At 40.6% G+C, this 12,719-nt stretch overlaps 1 protein-coding gene across 1 annotated transcript in view; it reads left to right on the forward strand.

The window, feature by feature from the left end:
- The window catches only part of LOC109910645 (mitochondrial uncoupling protein 2), a 30,896-nt gene extending 24,245 nt beyond the window's left edge, over window positions 1–6,651 (forward strand). Inside the window, exons 6-8 of the mRNA XM_020509862.2 lie at window positions 3,324–3,425; window positions 5,270–5,450; window positions 5,994–6,651. Of these exons, the coding sequence (XP_020365451.1) occupies window positions 3,324–3,425; window positions 5,270–5,450; window positions 5,994–6,093 (383 nt within the window). The 3' untranslated portion in view covers window positions 6,094–6,651. The remainder of the gene's footprint in view (window positions 1–3,323; window positions 3,426–5,269; window positions 5,451–5,993) is intronic.
- The last annotated feature ends 6,068 nt before the right edge of the window (window positions 6,652–12,719 follow it).

A 12,719-nucleotide genomic window follows, 5' to 3' on the forward strand; every position in this document is an offset into this window, starting at 1 on the left:
GGTCTACCATTGGGAATGAATCCGGAATGGCTGCCAGCAGGGAAAGGCAGACTTTGAAAGAGGCTGACAATTAACAGGCCACCTCCAGTAGCCCCATCCCTTTTAATCAGAGAGCCCCATCTGTGAACTTTTTTATTTCTTCTTTATTGTTTGATAAGGTGTGGGCATTGTTGGCAAGGTCAGTATTTGTTGCCCATTCCTGAGTGGATCATTAGGTCAGTTCTGGGGACAGTTAAGAATTTCCAACATTGCTATGGGTCTGGAGTCATATGTAGGCTAGACTGGGTAAGGACAACATGTTCCGTTCCCTAATGGGCACTGGTCAATTGGCAGGGTTTTTAAAGACCATAGTTTTGCAATTAACAATCCCCATTGTCTGAGACTAGCTTGGAATCACTAATTCATTGAATTTAAATGCCATCAGCTGCCCTGGTGAGATTTGTACCCATGTTCCTGAGCATTTGCTTGGCTCTCTGGATGACTAGTCCACAGACATTTACTGCTACGTCATTGTCATCCCATCACTCTTCTTTGCTTTAGAAAGTTATTGCTTAAAACGTGGCTACATCCATGTTGTGTTTGTGCAGGGAAAACCTGCCTCTGATTGGCCCCCCAGCCTGCCACTGGGATGTATCAAACTGGGCATTGTCCTTAGCATGACACCATCTGAGTAAGTCCAGAGCAGCTTCAATAGGCACTTGCAAGTGGCTCCTTGCCTTTCGAGGCTAGGTAAATGTCAGCACCCACCCACTCTCTTTCCAATGCATCTTCTGTGAAAGTATACCTGCAGCAGGAGCATGCCCGCAAGCTGTTTAAAAATTCTGCTCTATTCTGCATTGAGGTTGTCATGGAGGTCCTGCCTTCACACCCTTGCCACTTGCCCAAGGTGTGGTGACCCTCTGGTTAAACCGGTCATCTCTGTCTAATGAGAAAGCAGACCCATGGTTCTGTGGGACTTTAACTTTTTTATGCAGCGGAAATGACAAATCAGTACTCCTATTTCCCAAGCTGAAATCTCATTGCATATTTTGCAGAATTGGATTATCAAGTTGTTATTGGCAGCATTTTTCACAGAAATTTGGTGTCTTTTACTGCGTCCGCCTCACTTCACTAAGGAGAAGAATGGCCTCTCCTGTCAGGTTTCTTGAGTCTTTGGAACTGTTGTAGCAAATAGCGCTGAGGGGCTGTTGTAATGTGCCTATCTCTGAGCCAGGAGACCCAAGTTCAAGTCCCACCTGTTCCAGAGGTGTGTCATAACATCTCTGAACAGGTTCATTAGAAAAATGTCTATCTACCAAATAAAGCTGCTGAATTCAATACAAGTGGGACCATTGGTGATGTGGGATGAAACATTATAACTGTACTCTGAGAGTTAAGCTGAGATTTTGATATTCAGTGCTAAGAATACATAACAGAACTCCAGGTCCTTTTGAGGACTGTCCCTCAGTACAACTTCCACAATCCTGACTGTTCAGCATTGAGCACTGGACCTTGCACTTGAAGTTATGGATCTGTTGTTTTTGTTCTTGTTTATTTGTTTGTGAGATTTGGGCATTACTGGCTGCACCAGCATTATTGCTGTGGAGAAGGTGATGCTGACCTGTGCAGTCCTTAGACCCACACTGCAGTTAGGAAGCGAGTTTCAGATTTATGTCACAATTTCAATGAAGGAACAGCAATATATTTCCAAGTTTAGATGCTGTGGGACTTGAAGAGGAAATGGAAGGTATTGATATTCCTCTGCATCAGCTATGCTTGTCCCTCCAAGGTGGTAGAGGTGACAAGTTTGGAAGGTGTTGGCAAAGGAGCCTGATTGATTTTCTGCAATACACCAAGTAGATGGTACATACTGCTGCTTCTAGTACTGTGTCATGGTGGAGGGAGTGAATATTGAAGGTGGTTGATGGGTTACCAGGTAAGTGGACAGTATTCTATCATACATCTGGCTGGTAGATGATGGAAAGGATTTGGGGAGTCATGTGGTGAGCACTCATTGCAAGCTTCCAACCCTTGACCTGCTCTTGTAATCAGAGTTTGAATATGTTCCCTGGCCAGTTCAGTTTCTGGCCAAAGGTAACTTCCAGGATGTTGATAATAGGGATTCAGTGATGGCAGTGACATTGAACATCAAGGGATAATGGTTATGTTCTGTCTTATTGGAGATGGCCATTGCCTGGAATTTGCATGGCATGAATGTTACTTGCCACCTATCAGGTCCAGATTGTCCAAGTCTTGTTGCATCTTGACATGGACTGTTTCAGTGTCTGTGGTCTCAGGAAAGGTGCTGAACATTGTCATCATGTGCAAACGTCCCCGTTTCTGATACAGTGAAGTGGGGCGGGGGGAGGTCATTGATGAAGGAGCTGAAAATGATTCATCTGAGGAAACTAGCCTAAGGAACTCCTGCAGAGATGACTTGGGACTGTGGTGTTTGATTTGAAACAACAACCATCTTCCTTTCTGTTATGTATGTCTCCATGCTCAATCAAATTCTCCCAGTGATAATTGACCTGGTTAACCTTAGCTTGCCATTTATGGACAACTTTCCACATTGCTGGGTGGATGCCACTGTTGTAGCTGTACTAGGACAGTTTGGTGAGGGGTGAAGCCAGTTCTGGAGCAGAATAGCTAAAATATTTCCAGGGCCCCATAGCCTTCGTAGAATCCAGTGCCAGAATCGAGTGGTGTGAATTGAATTGGCTGAAGACTGGCATCTGTGATCCGGGGGACCTCCTGGTGGAAGGCATGGATCATCCACTTGGTACTTCTGACTAAAATTGGATATAAATACTTCACCCTCATCTTGTGCACTGATGTGCTGGGTTCTCTCATCATTTGAGGATGGGAATATTTGGCCTCCTCCTTCTGTTAGCTGTTTAATTATTGACCACTATTTACAACTGTATGTGTAAAGAGTGCAGAGTATGGATCTGATCCATTGGTTGTGGGCTTGCTTAGCCCTGTCTGTTGCACTTGACATGCAAGTAGACCTGTTTTATAGCTTCGCTTGGTTGACACCTCATTTTTAAGTGTGCCCAGTGTCGCTCTTGACGTGCCCTCCTGCATTCTCCATTTGAATCAGGGTTGATCTCTCAGCTTGATGATCATGACAGACTGGAGGATGTTCTGGACCACAAGGTGGTAGGTTTAAGTAGAATATGATTGTATTGCTGCTGATGGTTCATAGTTATCAGAAGTACAATCAGCACCATTTCTATTATGTTGAAGAAGATGTTGGGACCTGAACATATAATATTGGAAATTCTGAATCTATAAATTGTTTATGAATATCGTTTAAAGTCAACATTTAACTGTTTCTGCAGGCACTTTTCCAAATATTGCTCGTAATGCCATCGTGAACTGTACAGAGCTTGTTACCTATGATCTGATCAAGGATCTGTTGATGAAAAATGGTCTGTTGAGTGGTAAGTGTTGGAAGAGATTCCCTTTTGCTTACATATTGGAATGTTATCTACTGTAAACTGCGGTTTAATTGAGGAATTTAAATTTGAATTGAATGCAGTTAAGTTTGTGTAAGAAGTAATCCATTCAGTTTATCAATCCAGCAAAAATGAAACTGAATGGTAGTTTTGACCATATTGTGTTTAAAGTGTGTAACTTACCTTTGAAATCTAATGTGATTTTTAGCCTGTAAACGACCCAGTACTGCTCCAAATGTATCTCTGCTGTGTGGTATAAGCAGTTCCTAAATCATGGATATAGCTTGTACTTTGAAATGTGTGCACAAATCAGATGATCCATTGGTGACTTACTAATGGGTACTTTAAGCATAACCTAATTGTTACCATAACTGGTCCTGTTATTAAAACAAAATTTATGCAAGAATTTTTTTTTTGTTTGTTACTGATTACCCCAGAAATTGTCAATGGACTAACTAAGGAAGTTAAGGATGGTATCAAGTGAAAGAAAAGTCAGAGCATGCTGTCGGGATTTAGTAGTAGGCCTGAAGATTGCGGAAAGTTTAGAAACAAACAAGGAATGACTTGTAAAAATAAAGAGAGAAGTTAGAATATGAGAGTAGAGTAGCAAAAGATATGAAAACAGACATTGAGTTCTACAAGCATATAAAAAGGACAAGAGTAGCTAAAATAAATATTGGTCCCCTAGAGGGTGAGACTAAGGGATTAATAATGAAAAGCAAGCATTTTAAATTTGTGACTACAGCAGAAGACAGAAAGAATCCCAAGAATGGACCATAAGACTGTCAGATGTAGGAGCATAAGTAGGCCATTGATTCCATCGGGTTAAGTCTACCATTCAATACAATCATGTCCAATCTGAGAATCCTCCACTATGCTTTCTTGTCTTTTTCCCCATAGCCCTTGATTCACTTGCTGTTTAAAAATCTATTTATCCCAGCCTTGAACGTACTTAATGACCCAGCCTTGAGATCCCTCTGGTGTAAAGAATTCCACAGATTCACAGCCCTCTGAGAGAAGAATTCCTCTTCACCTTTGTCTTAAATAGGCGACCCCTTATTCTGAGATTTCTCTCGCGTGCTGTCTCAACACATTAAGGACTTGGAAAGAGTTTGGCGCTTGTTCTCTCTCCAACAAGCAAAATTCAGTCTCGTGTTTCTTTCCTACAGAATGGGCACATAAGGCTGAGGTAGATGTACAGACATCCGTGTATACATAACTTGATTCTTGATCAGTGTGGCAGTAGAGAGTTATGGGAAAACACAGCAAATTGGGTGCAAGGAATATTGGAACAGCGATGATCCTATTGAATGGTGGAGCAGCCGCGGGGGGCTGAATGGCCTACTCCTGTTCATGTTTCTTATGGTCTTATGAGTGAAATGTGCTTCTCTCCTCAAAGGCCTGTTTAGCTACAGTAACCAGAGGAATGTAACCTTTTTGTAAAAAAAAAAAGCTACACCTAATAGGAATTAACTACCTAAAGGTGGAGATAGAGACTTTTTTGAAGTAGATGGTCAGTGATGCCATTGCATTTGGAGTGCTTTGTTTGATTCCCTGTGGGCTACATGAGGAATTGTTATCAATAAATAATCTGTTTAATAGGAAATGCTGAGAGCCGAATTGATGGCATTTTATGGGACTTGTCTTTGTAATTTAAACCCAATGTACAATTCTCTTCAGTTTCTCAGAAACATTTCTGTTTTTATTTAACGGGCCCTAAAACAATGGGAGGAATGTTCCCATTGAAATCACTTGACCTAAAATTTATTATTGAACTGAATAGATGCCAAAAATATTTTTCAGCCAAAGTTTTAATATCTTCCCTACAGATAACCTTCCATGCCATTTCTCTTCTGCTGTTGGTGCTGGATTCTGCACAACTATTATCGCTTCGCCTGTTGATGTAGTGAAGACAAGATACATGAACTCTGCCCCTGGCCAATACAGAAGTGCAATCAACTGTGCAGTAACCATGTTTACAAAGGAGGGTCTTACAGCCTTCTATAAAGGGTAAGGGATCATCATTTATTGTCTGTAATTTTGAGAAGAAAAGTGCTGGCTTGGGGTTGCAATAATTAGTGGATGTTGCTACTTTAATCCTTTTAATTGATACTCTAATTCAGGGCAGTACATATTAGCAAAATGAGGACTGAATCTCAGTAATTGAAAGCAAAAATAAGGAAGCTAGAGAGTACATCAAAATCAACAATTCTCTTCGTTAGAGGCTGAAAGGTGAAAAGTGGAGAGAATTTTGATAAAGGTTGGGGATCTCCTTGATGTTATTGATTAATTCCATCACTTTAATTATATACTTGTTTAAAATTTAGCTGCTTCCTACTTCTGCAATTTTTCTTGAGTTTAAGATCTGACTTTAATGTGGATTCCAGTTATTGGCATCCAGAATAATCATCTTAAAATCTTAAGGGGATGTTTGCATGAAATACAGTTTTTATATCCAATTTGCTGCATGCAATAAGTGTAGCAAATATGGTTTGAATGTATACCCATGCATGTTTGTACTATCACTTAAATCTGATTATTATTTAATTCCAGGTTTATGCCATCATTTCTACGTCTGGGGTCCTGGAACATAGTGATGTTTATTACATATGAACAGCTGAAACGAGCTTTGATGGTAGCCACACTTTCTTAAGAATCTCCTCTGTAAACAAAAATAATGCTTAGTTTTAGCTGCTGAGTTTGCACAACTTGTATCCCAATAATAACTCTTAGTTCCTCCTACCTCTTTCATTAGAATTTTGCATATTTACTCCAAGTAGATTTTCAAAGACCTTGAACGGTTTCAGGCTTTAAATTGCAATGTTTCATTGTACTACTTGATATTTAATTTCTTTACTGATTTTCTTATCTTCTTTTTGAAACAATGTATCCTATTGCCCAAAAGGGCCACAGCAGATTTGATTTACCATGGACCTGTGTGAAGTAATTGATTTCACAACAATTTTTCTACCTTCCCCACCCCTCCAACACCACCAACAAATTTGATAGAACTCTCAGCAGGAAACAACCGTCCTTAATTTTAGTCTTTGTGCCTGGAAATCTATTGGTCGTTGGAACATATCACTGTGTGGAAGTAAAGTACCATGCAGGTAGAATCTCAATTTTGATTTGGAGTGATGTTTGATTTTATTACCCTCTTAATTGTACTGTTGCTGTTCTATTTCAAATAAAACATTCTTTTAAAAAAAAACTTTGATTGTCATTGATGTGTCACATCTATTGAGATTTTGTTCTTATTTGTAAAGAGAAGTTTATACAGTCTATTTTACATTTTAAGATTTTTAAAGTTTTGCAATTGAGACTTGTTTTTAAGTCTGTTTTAATTTTTTTATTTATTCATGGAATGTGGGTGATGCTGCCTGGGACAGCATGAATTGCCCATTCCTAGTTGCCCTTGAGGGTGGTGGTTAGCTGCCTTCTTGAAACATTGCAGTTGAGTGTGGTGTGAGTAGAACCATAATGCTGTTAGGGATGGAGTTATGGGAATTTGACTGTGATGCTGGATGAATGGCAATATATTTCTCAGTCAGGATTCGTGAGTTGCTTAGAGAGCAACTCGTAGGTGATGGTGTTCCCATGTATCTGCTACTTTTTTTTTGTCTTTCTAGATGGTAGTGGTCTTAAGTGTGGAAGGTGCTGTCTACAGATCTTCAGTGGATTTCTGAAGTGCCTCTTGTAGATGGTACATACTGATGATCAATGCTCCCTCTAAGCTGCTAGGAGGTTCCATGCGTATTGATTGGCATGGTGACACATTGGCTCTCGTTCCAGAAGACAATGCCTCACATGGATTTTGGAAGTCCACATGGTGGAGGGAGAAAAAAAATTACAGGAAACCTAGCTGCTTGATACTCTGTCTATGGTGAAGAGAATGAATACTTGAGAATGTGGCGCCAATCAAACAGGCTGTTTCATCCTGGTTGGTGTCAAGTTTCTTGAGAGTTAATGGAGCTGCACTCAGTCAAGCATTTAGAGAGTGTCCATTACACATCTGACTTGTCCCATTTAGATGGTGGACAGGCTTTGGGGAGTCAGGAAAGAAGTTACTTGCTGTAAGATTCCTAGCCCCTGATTTGCTCTTGTAGCTGTTCAGTTCCTGTTTAATGGTAACCCCAAGAATGTTGATTGTGTGGTTTCAGTAATGACAATGCTATTGAATGCCAAGGGATAATGGATAGATGCTCTTTTATTGGCAATGGTCATTAGCTGGCAATTGTGTGGTGCGAATGTTACTTGCCACATTTTCAGCACAAACCTGGATATTATCCTGGCCTTGCTGCTTTTATAAATAGACTGCTTCAGTACCTGGGGAGTCAAAGAATGGCACTGAATGTTGCGCAATTATCAGCGAAGCATCCCCACTTCTAACTTTATGATGAAGGAATTGAAACAATTGAAGATGGTTAGGCCTACGTCACTGTTGAGGAACTCATAAAAGATGTTCCGAAGCTGAGATGTCTGACCTCCAAAAATCACAACTATTTCCTTTTGTGCCAGTTGTGATTCCACCAGCAGAGTTTTCTCCCTGATTCCCATTGATTCAAGTTTTATTAGGGCTCTTTTGATGTCACATTCTATGAAGTGCTGCATTGATGCCAAGAACAGTCTCTCAGCACTCTTCCAGAATTCAGCTCTTCTGGCCATGTTTGAACTGAGGCTGTAATGACATCAGGAGCTGAGTGGCCTGAGCAGAACCCAAACTGAGCATCACTGAGCAGATTACCAAACAAATGCAGTTCATGACGCCTTCCATTACTTTACTGATGGGGTGGTAATTGGCTGAGTTGTATTTGTCCTGATTTTTGTGACAGGACATAACTGGGTAATCTTTCGCATTGTTGGATAGATGCAAGTGTTGTAGCTATACTGAAACAACTTGACTAGGCATAGCCTGTTCTGGAACACAGGTCTTCAGTACCATTGCAGCAGTACTATAGCCTGTAGACTTTGCAGTATCTAGTGTCTCCAGCCATTTCTTGATATCACATGAAATGAATTAAATTGGTTATGGACCTCTGCAGGTGGCTAAGATGGAGGATCCACTCAAGATTGAAGCATTTGCGACAATCTAAATCTTTTGAACTGATTACTAGGCTTCACCACCATTTGAGGATGTTGATATTTCTGGAGCCACCTCTGGTGAGTTGTTTAATTGTCCAACAAAATTAATAACCCGATGTGGCAATACTGCAGAGCTTAGAGCTGATCCATTGGCGATGATCAATCATCAGAGAAATATTGAAATTTTAGCACAGAGACTCTTGTCAATTGTGGTCATAGCAGTTAACAAGGAGCCTTCCAGCTCAATGCTACTTTACAACAGCCTTGTCAGTAATTTTATTACTCGTTCATTGGATGTGGGATTCACTGCTAGACCAATGTTTATTGCCCATCCCTAATTGTCCTTTTGAAAGTGGTGAACTGCTTTCTGAAACCGCTGTGATTCATGTTATTGTAGGGGCAGCCAATTGACATTTAGGGAGGGAATCCGAGGAATTGACACAATTATAAAGGAGTGGTAGTGATAGTTGTTTTGGAGCAGAACTTGCACTGGGACTGGTTGGTGTTCCTAAGCGTCCACAACGCTTGTCCTTCTACGTAGTAGAAGTTATGGATTTGGAAGGTGCTGTCAGGGGAGTCTTAATGAGTTACTGCGGGGTATCATAGATTCTTCACTGTTGCAATTTGTGCATCAGTGATGAGGGGAGTCAATGTTTCAAAGTACTGGATATGCCGTAGACCTCAATGACTTTGACTTTGGTCCATTAAGTGTGTGCTGGTCAAAAACAAGCACCTAGCTGTTCTAATGCCATTTTCCAGCACTTGGCCCATGGTCTTGTCTGCTTTGGCATTACAAGTGCATATCTAAATATTCTTAAATGTTATGAGGGTTTCTGTCTCTATCGCACTTTGAGGCATTGTGTTCCAGATCCCCAGCACCCTCTGGGTCATCTTTCAAGATTCTAAAGGCGCTAGTTTTATATAGTTCAATGTTCCTAACTAGTTAACCAAACGTGGTCCAAGTCATTTATATATACGATAAACAATGATCCTCACACCATGTGAGGAGATTCCACTGCATATTTCACTCCAGTATGATCAGTATGCATTTATGGAGTACCTTTCTAAAATAAAGATATCTCCAATACAAGGAGAGCTAGCCATTTGGATACAGAACTGGCTCGCAGGTAGGATACAGGGTCGTGGTGGAGGGTTGCTTTTCAGACTGGAGGCCTGTGACCAGCGGTGTGCCACAAGGACCAGTGCTGGGTCCACTGCTTTTTGTCATTTATGTAAATAATTTGGATGTGAATATAGAAGGTATGGTTAGTAAGTTTGCAAATGACACCAAAATTGGAGACGTAGTGGACAGTGAAGAAGGTTACCTCCAGAGTACAACAGGATCTTGATCAAATGGGCAATGGGCTGAGGAGTGACAGATGGAGTTTAATTTAGATAAATGTGAGGTGCTGCATTTTGGAAAGGCAAATCAGGGCAGGATTAAGGTGAGAGGGGAAAGATTTTAAAGACCTAAGGGGCAACATTTTCACACAGTGATGTGTGTATTGAGTGAGCTGCCAGAGGAAGTGGTGCAGGCTGGTACAATTGCAACATTTAAAAGGCATCTGGATGGGTATATGAATAGGAAGGGTTTACAGGGATATGGGCCAAATGCTGGCAAAAAGGACTAGATTAACTTAGGATATCTGTTCGGCATGGGCAAGTTGGACCGAAAGGTCTGTTTCCATGCTGTACAGCTCTATAACTTTAGGTGTTTCAGAGAGAATATTCAGGCAAAAATTGTTGCTGAGCAAATGAAGGCTAAAATCTTAAGTGGAGTGACCAGTAGCTTGGTTAAAGAGGATTGACTTAGAAAAGAGATTTGAAGCATGAATTCTAGAGTATGTAGTTTAAAAGATTTAAAACCCTTCAAGGGCAGACTGGAGAAAGGTTAGGATGTGCAAGAAGCCAGATGTAAATAGAGCTTTGAGGACAGAGATGTTTCAGGTTTCAGACACATGGAAAGTGATACCTGAAAGAATCTAATGAGAATGACAATTTTAAATTAGTGACAGTAGGGTAATAGGAGCCAATGTCGATAGCATTGATGGTTCAAGGTCTTTGTTGTGGGCAGTAAACAGGGGCAACAACAGGTTGTCTAAGTTTTGAAGTTGAGAGCAGAGGTTTGATACATACTGGGAAAGCTGTGTCTAGAGGTCCCAAAATATGGAATAGCAGATGAGCTGACACAGTCACTATAGAAGGAGAAGTAGATCCTCCCTTCTGATGGAGAGGGTATGGAGCCATGTTCAAATAAAGTCAATAAATTAGTCAAGGCCTGTCGTTGGGGCGCAGGCATGCAATGAATGGATTAAGATTTGACTACTTGATGCAACTCTTACTCAGGTTTTCTTCAACTGTTTGGGAACAAAATAGATATTTTTGTAAAATTAGATCAAATCAAACATTCAGCATCTGTTTTACATGGACACTGAGTGCAAGGTATTTACAAGATAATCTGCAACCTATGCAAATCGGAGTTGGTTAATTGTAATATAAGTCCCAAAGCAGAATTAAATAGTAAATACCATTTCCCATAATATTTTTTAAAATGCAGCATTCACACGTTCATTCATTCTTCAACCAGAGAGTGGTGAGTCTATGGAATTCACTGCCACAGAAGGCTGTGGAGGCCAGGTCATTGAGTATATTTAAGACTGAGATAGATAGGTTCTTGATTATCAAGGGTTACGGGGAGAAAGCAGGAAAATGGGGTTGAGGAACTTATCAGCCATGATTGAATGGCAGAGCAGACTCGATGGGCCAAATGGACTAATTTCTGCTCCTATATCTTATGGTCTTATTCCTCTACATTGTCATCGTGTATGGTACAAATTGAATAATGTTGTCTGAAATTCTGTGCTTGGAGAAAATGGTGGATATATATATGTACCTATTGATACCTTCCGTCACTTTGAAGATAAAAAAAAGTGCCATTTCCAAACCAACTAACAAAAAAAACTTGCCAGTGAGAACATCTTTACTGAAGAAAAAATGCATTACTGTTAAAAGTTAAATCATTCATTCCTATAAAACACTGAAACAGATGATCCTGCAGCTGTTCTTTTATCGGTTTAAGGGATGTGGCCGTTGTTGGCTGGAACAGCATTTATTGCCTCTCCCCAGCTCTTGAGAAGGTGGTAGTGAACTGTCCATCTTAAACTTCTGTGATCCACATGCTGTTAAGAAGGCAGTTTCAGGATTTTAACCTCATGATAGTGATTGAATTGTGATATAGTTCTAAGTCAGAATGGTCTGTGACTTGTAGGGGCACATGTAGATGGTGGTTCTGTCTTACATCTTGTCGTTTCAGATGGTAATGATCACTGGTTTGGAAGGTATTGACAAAGGAGTCTTACTGGGTTGCTGCAGTACGTTATATAAATGGTATACACTGCTGCCATTGTGTGGTTTGGGTGGCAACAGTGAATGTTTTGAGTGATGACTGGGGTCTGAGTCAAATGGACTGTTTTGTGGTTGGTGTTGAACTTGAGTGTTGCAGCGGCACTCATCCAGCCAAAGTTATTACTGAACATGGCTGCCTGATAACACTGTAGATGACCTTTTCCACAATTTCTCTGATGCTAGAGAGTAGACAGATTTGGCAGTAATTGGCCAGGTTGAATTTGTCCTGTTTTTCAAGGACACAATACACCTGAACAATTATCAACATTATCAAGTAGATACAGGTGTTGTAGTTGGATTAGAACAGCTTGGTTAAGATAATGGGCACAAATCTTCAGTACTGATGCAAAAATGTTGTCAGGGATTCATAGTATTCAGTGCCATCAGTCTTTTCTTGACATCAAGTGGAGTGAATCAAATTGGCTGAAGTCTTGCATATGTGATGCTGGGGACCTCATGAGGCTGAAATGGATAATTCATATGGCACTTCTGGCTGAATATTGTTGCAAATGCACTGATATGGTGTCTCATCCATTATTTAGGACAGGGATATTTGTGGAGCCTCCTCCTCCAATGAGTTGTTCACTTGTCTGCAGCCTCTCATAGTTGGATGTGCTAGCACTGCAGAGCTTAGATATGTTTCATTGACTATGGGATCAATTGGCTCTGTTTTTTACGAGCTGTTTGCCCTGCAAATAGGCAAGCGCTGCATATTCACCAACACCTCATTTTTACAGAGATAACAAGGCGTAGAGCTGGATGAATGATTTAACTTTTAACGCTGTGGTTAAA

Source organism: Rhincodon typus, chromosome 6 (genome assembly GCF_021869965.1).
Source record: "Rhincodon typus isolate 14 chromosome 6, sRhiTyp1.1, whole genome shotgun sequence".
NCBI lineage: Eukaryota > Metazoa > Chordata > Chondrichthyes > Orectolobiformes > Rhincodontidae > Rhincodon > Rhincodon typus.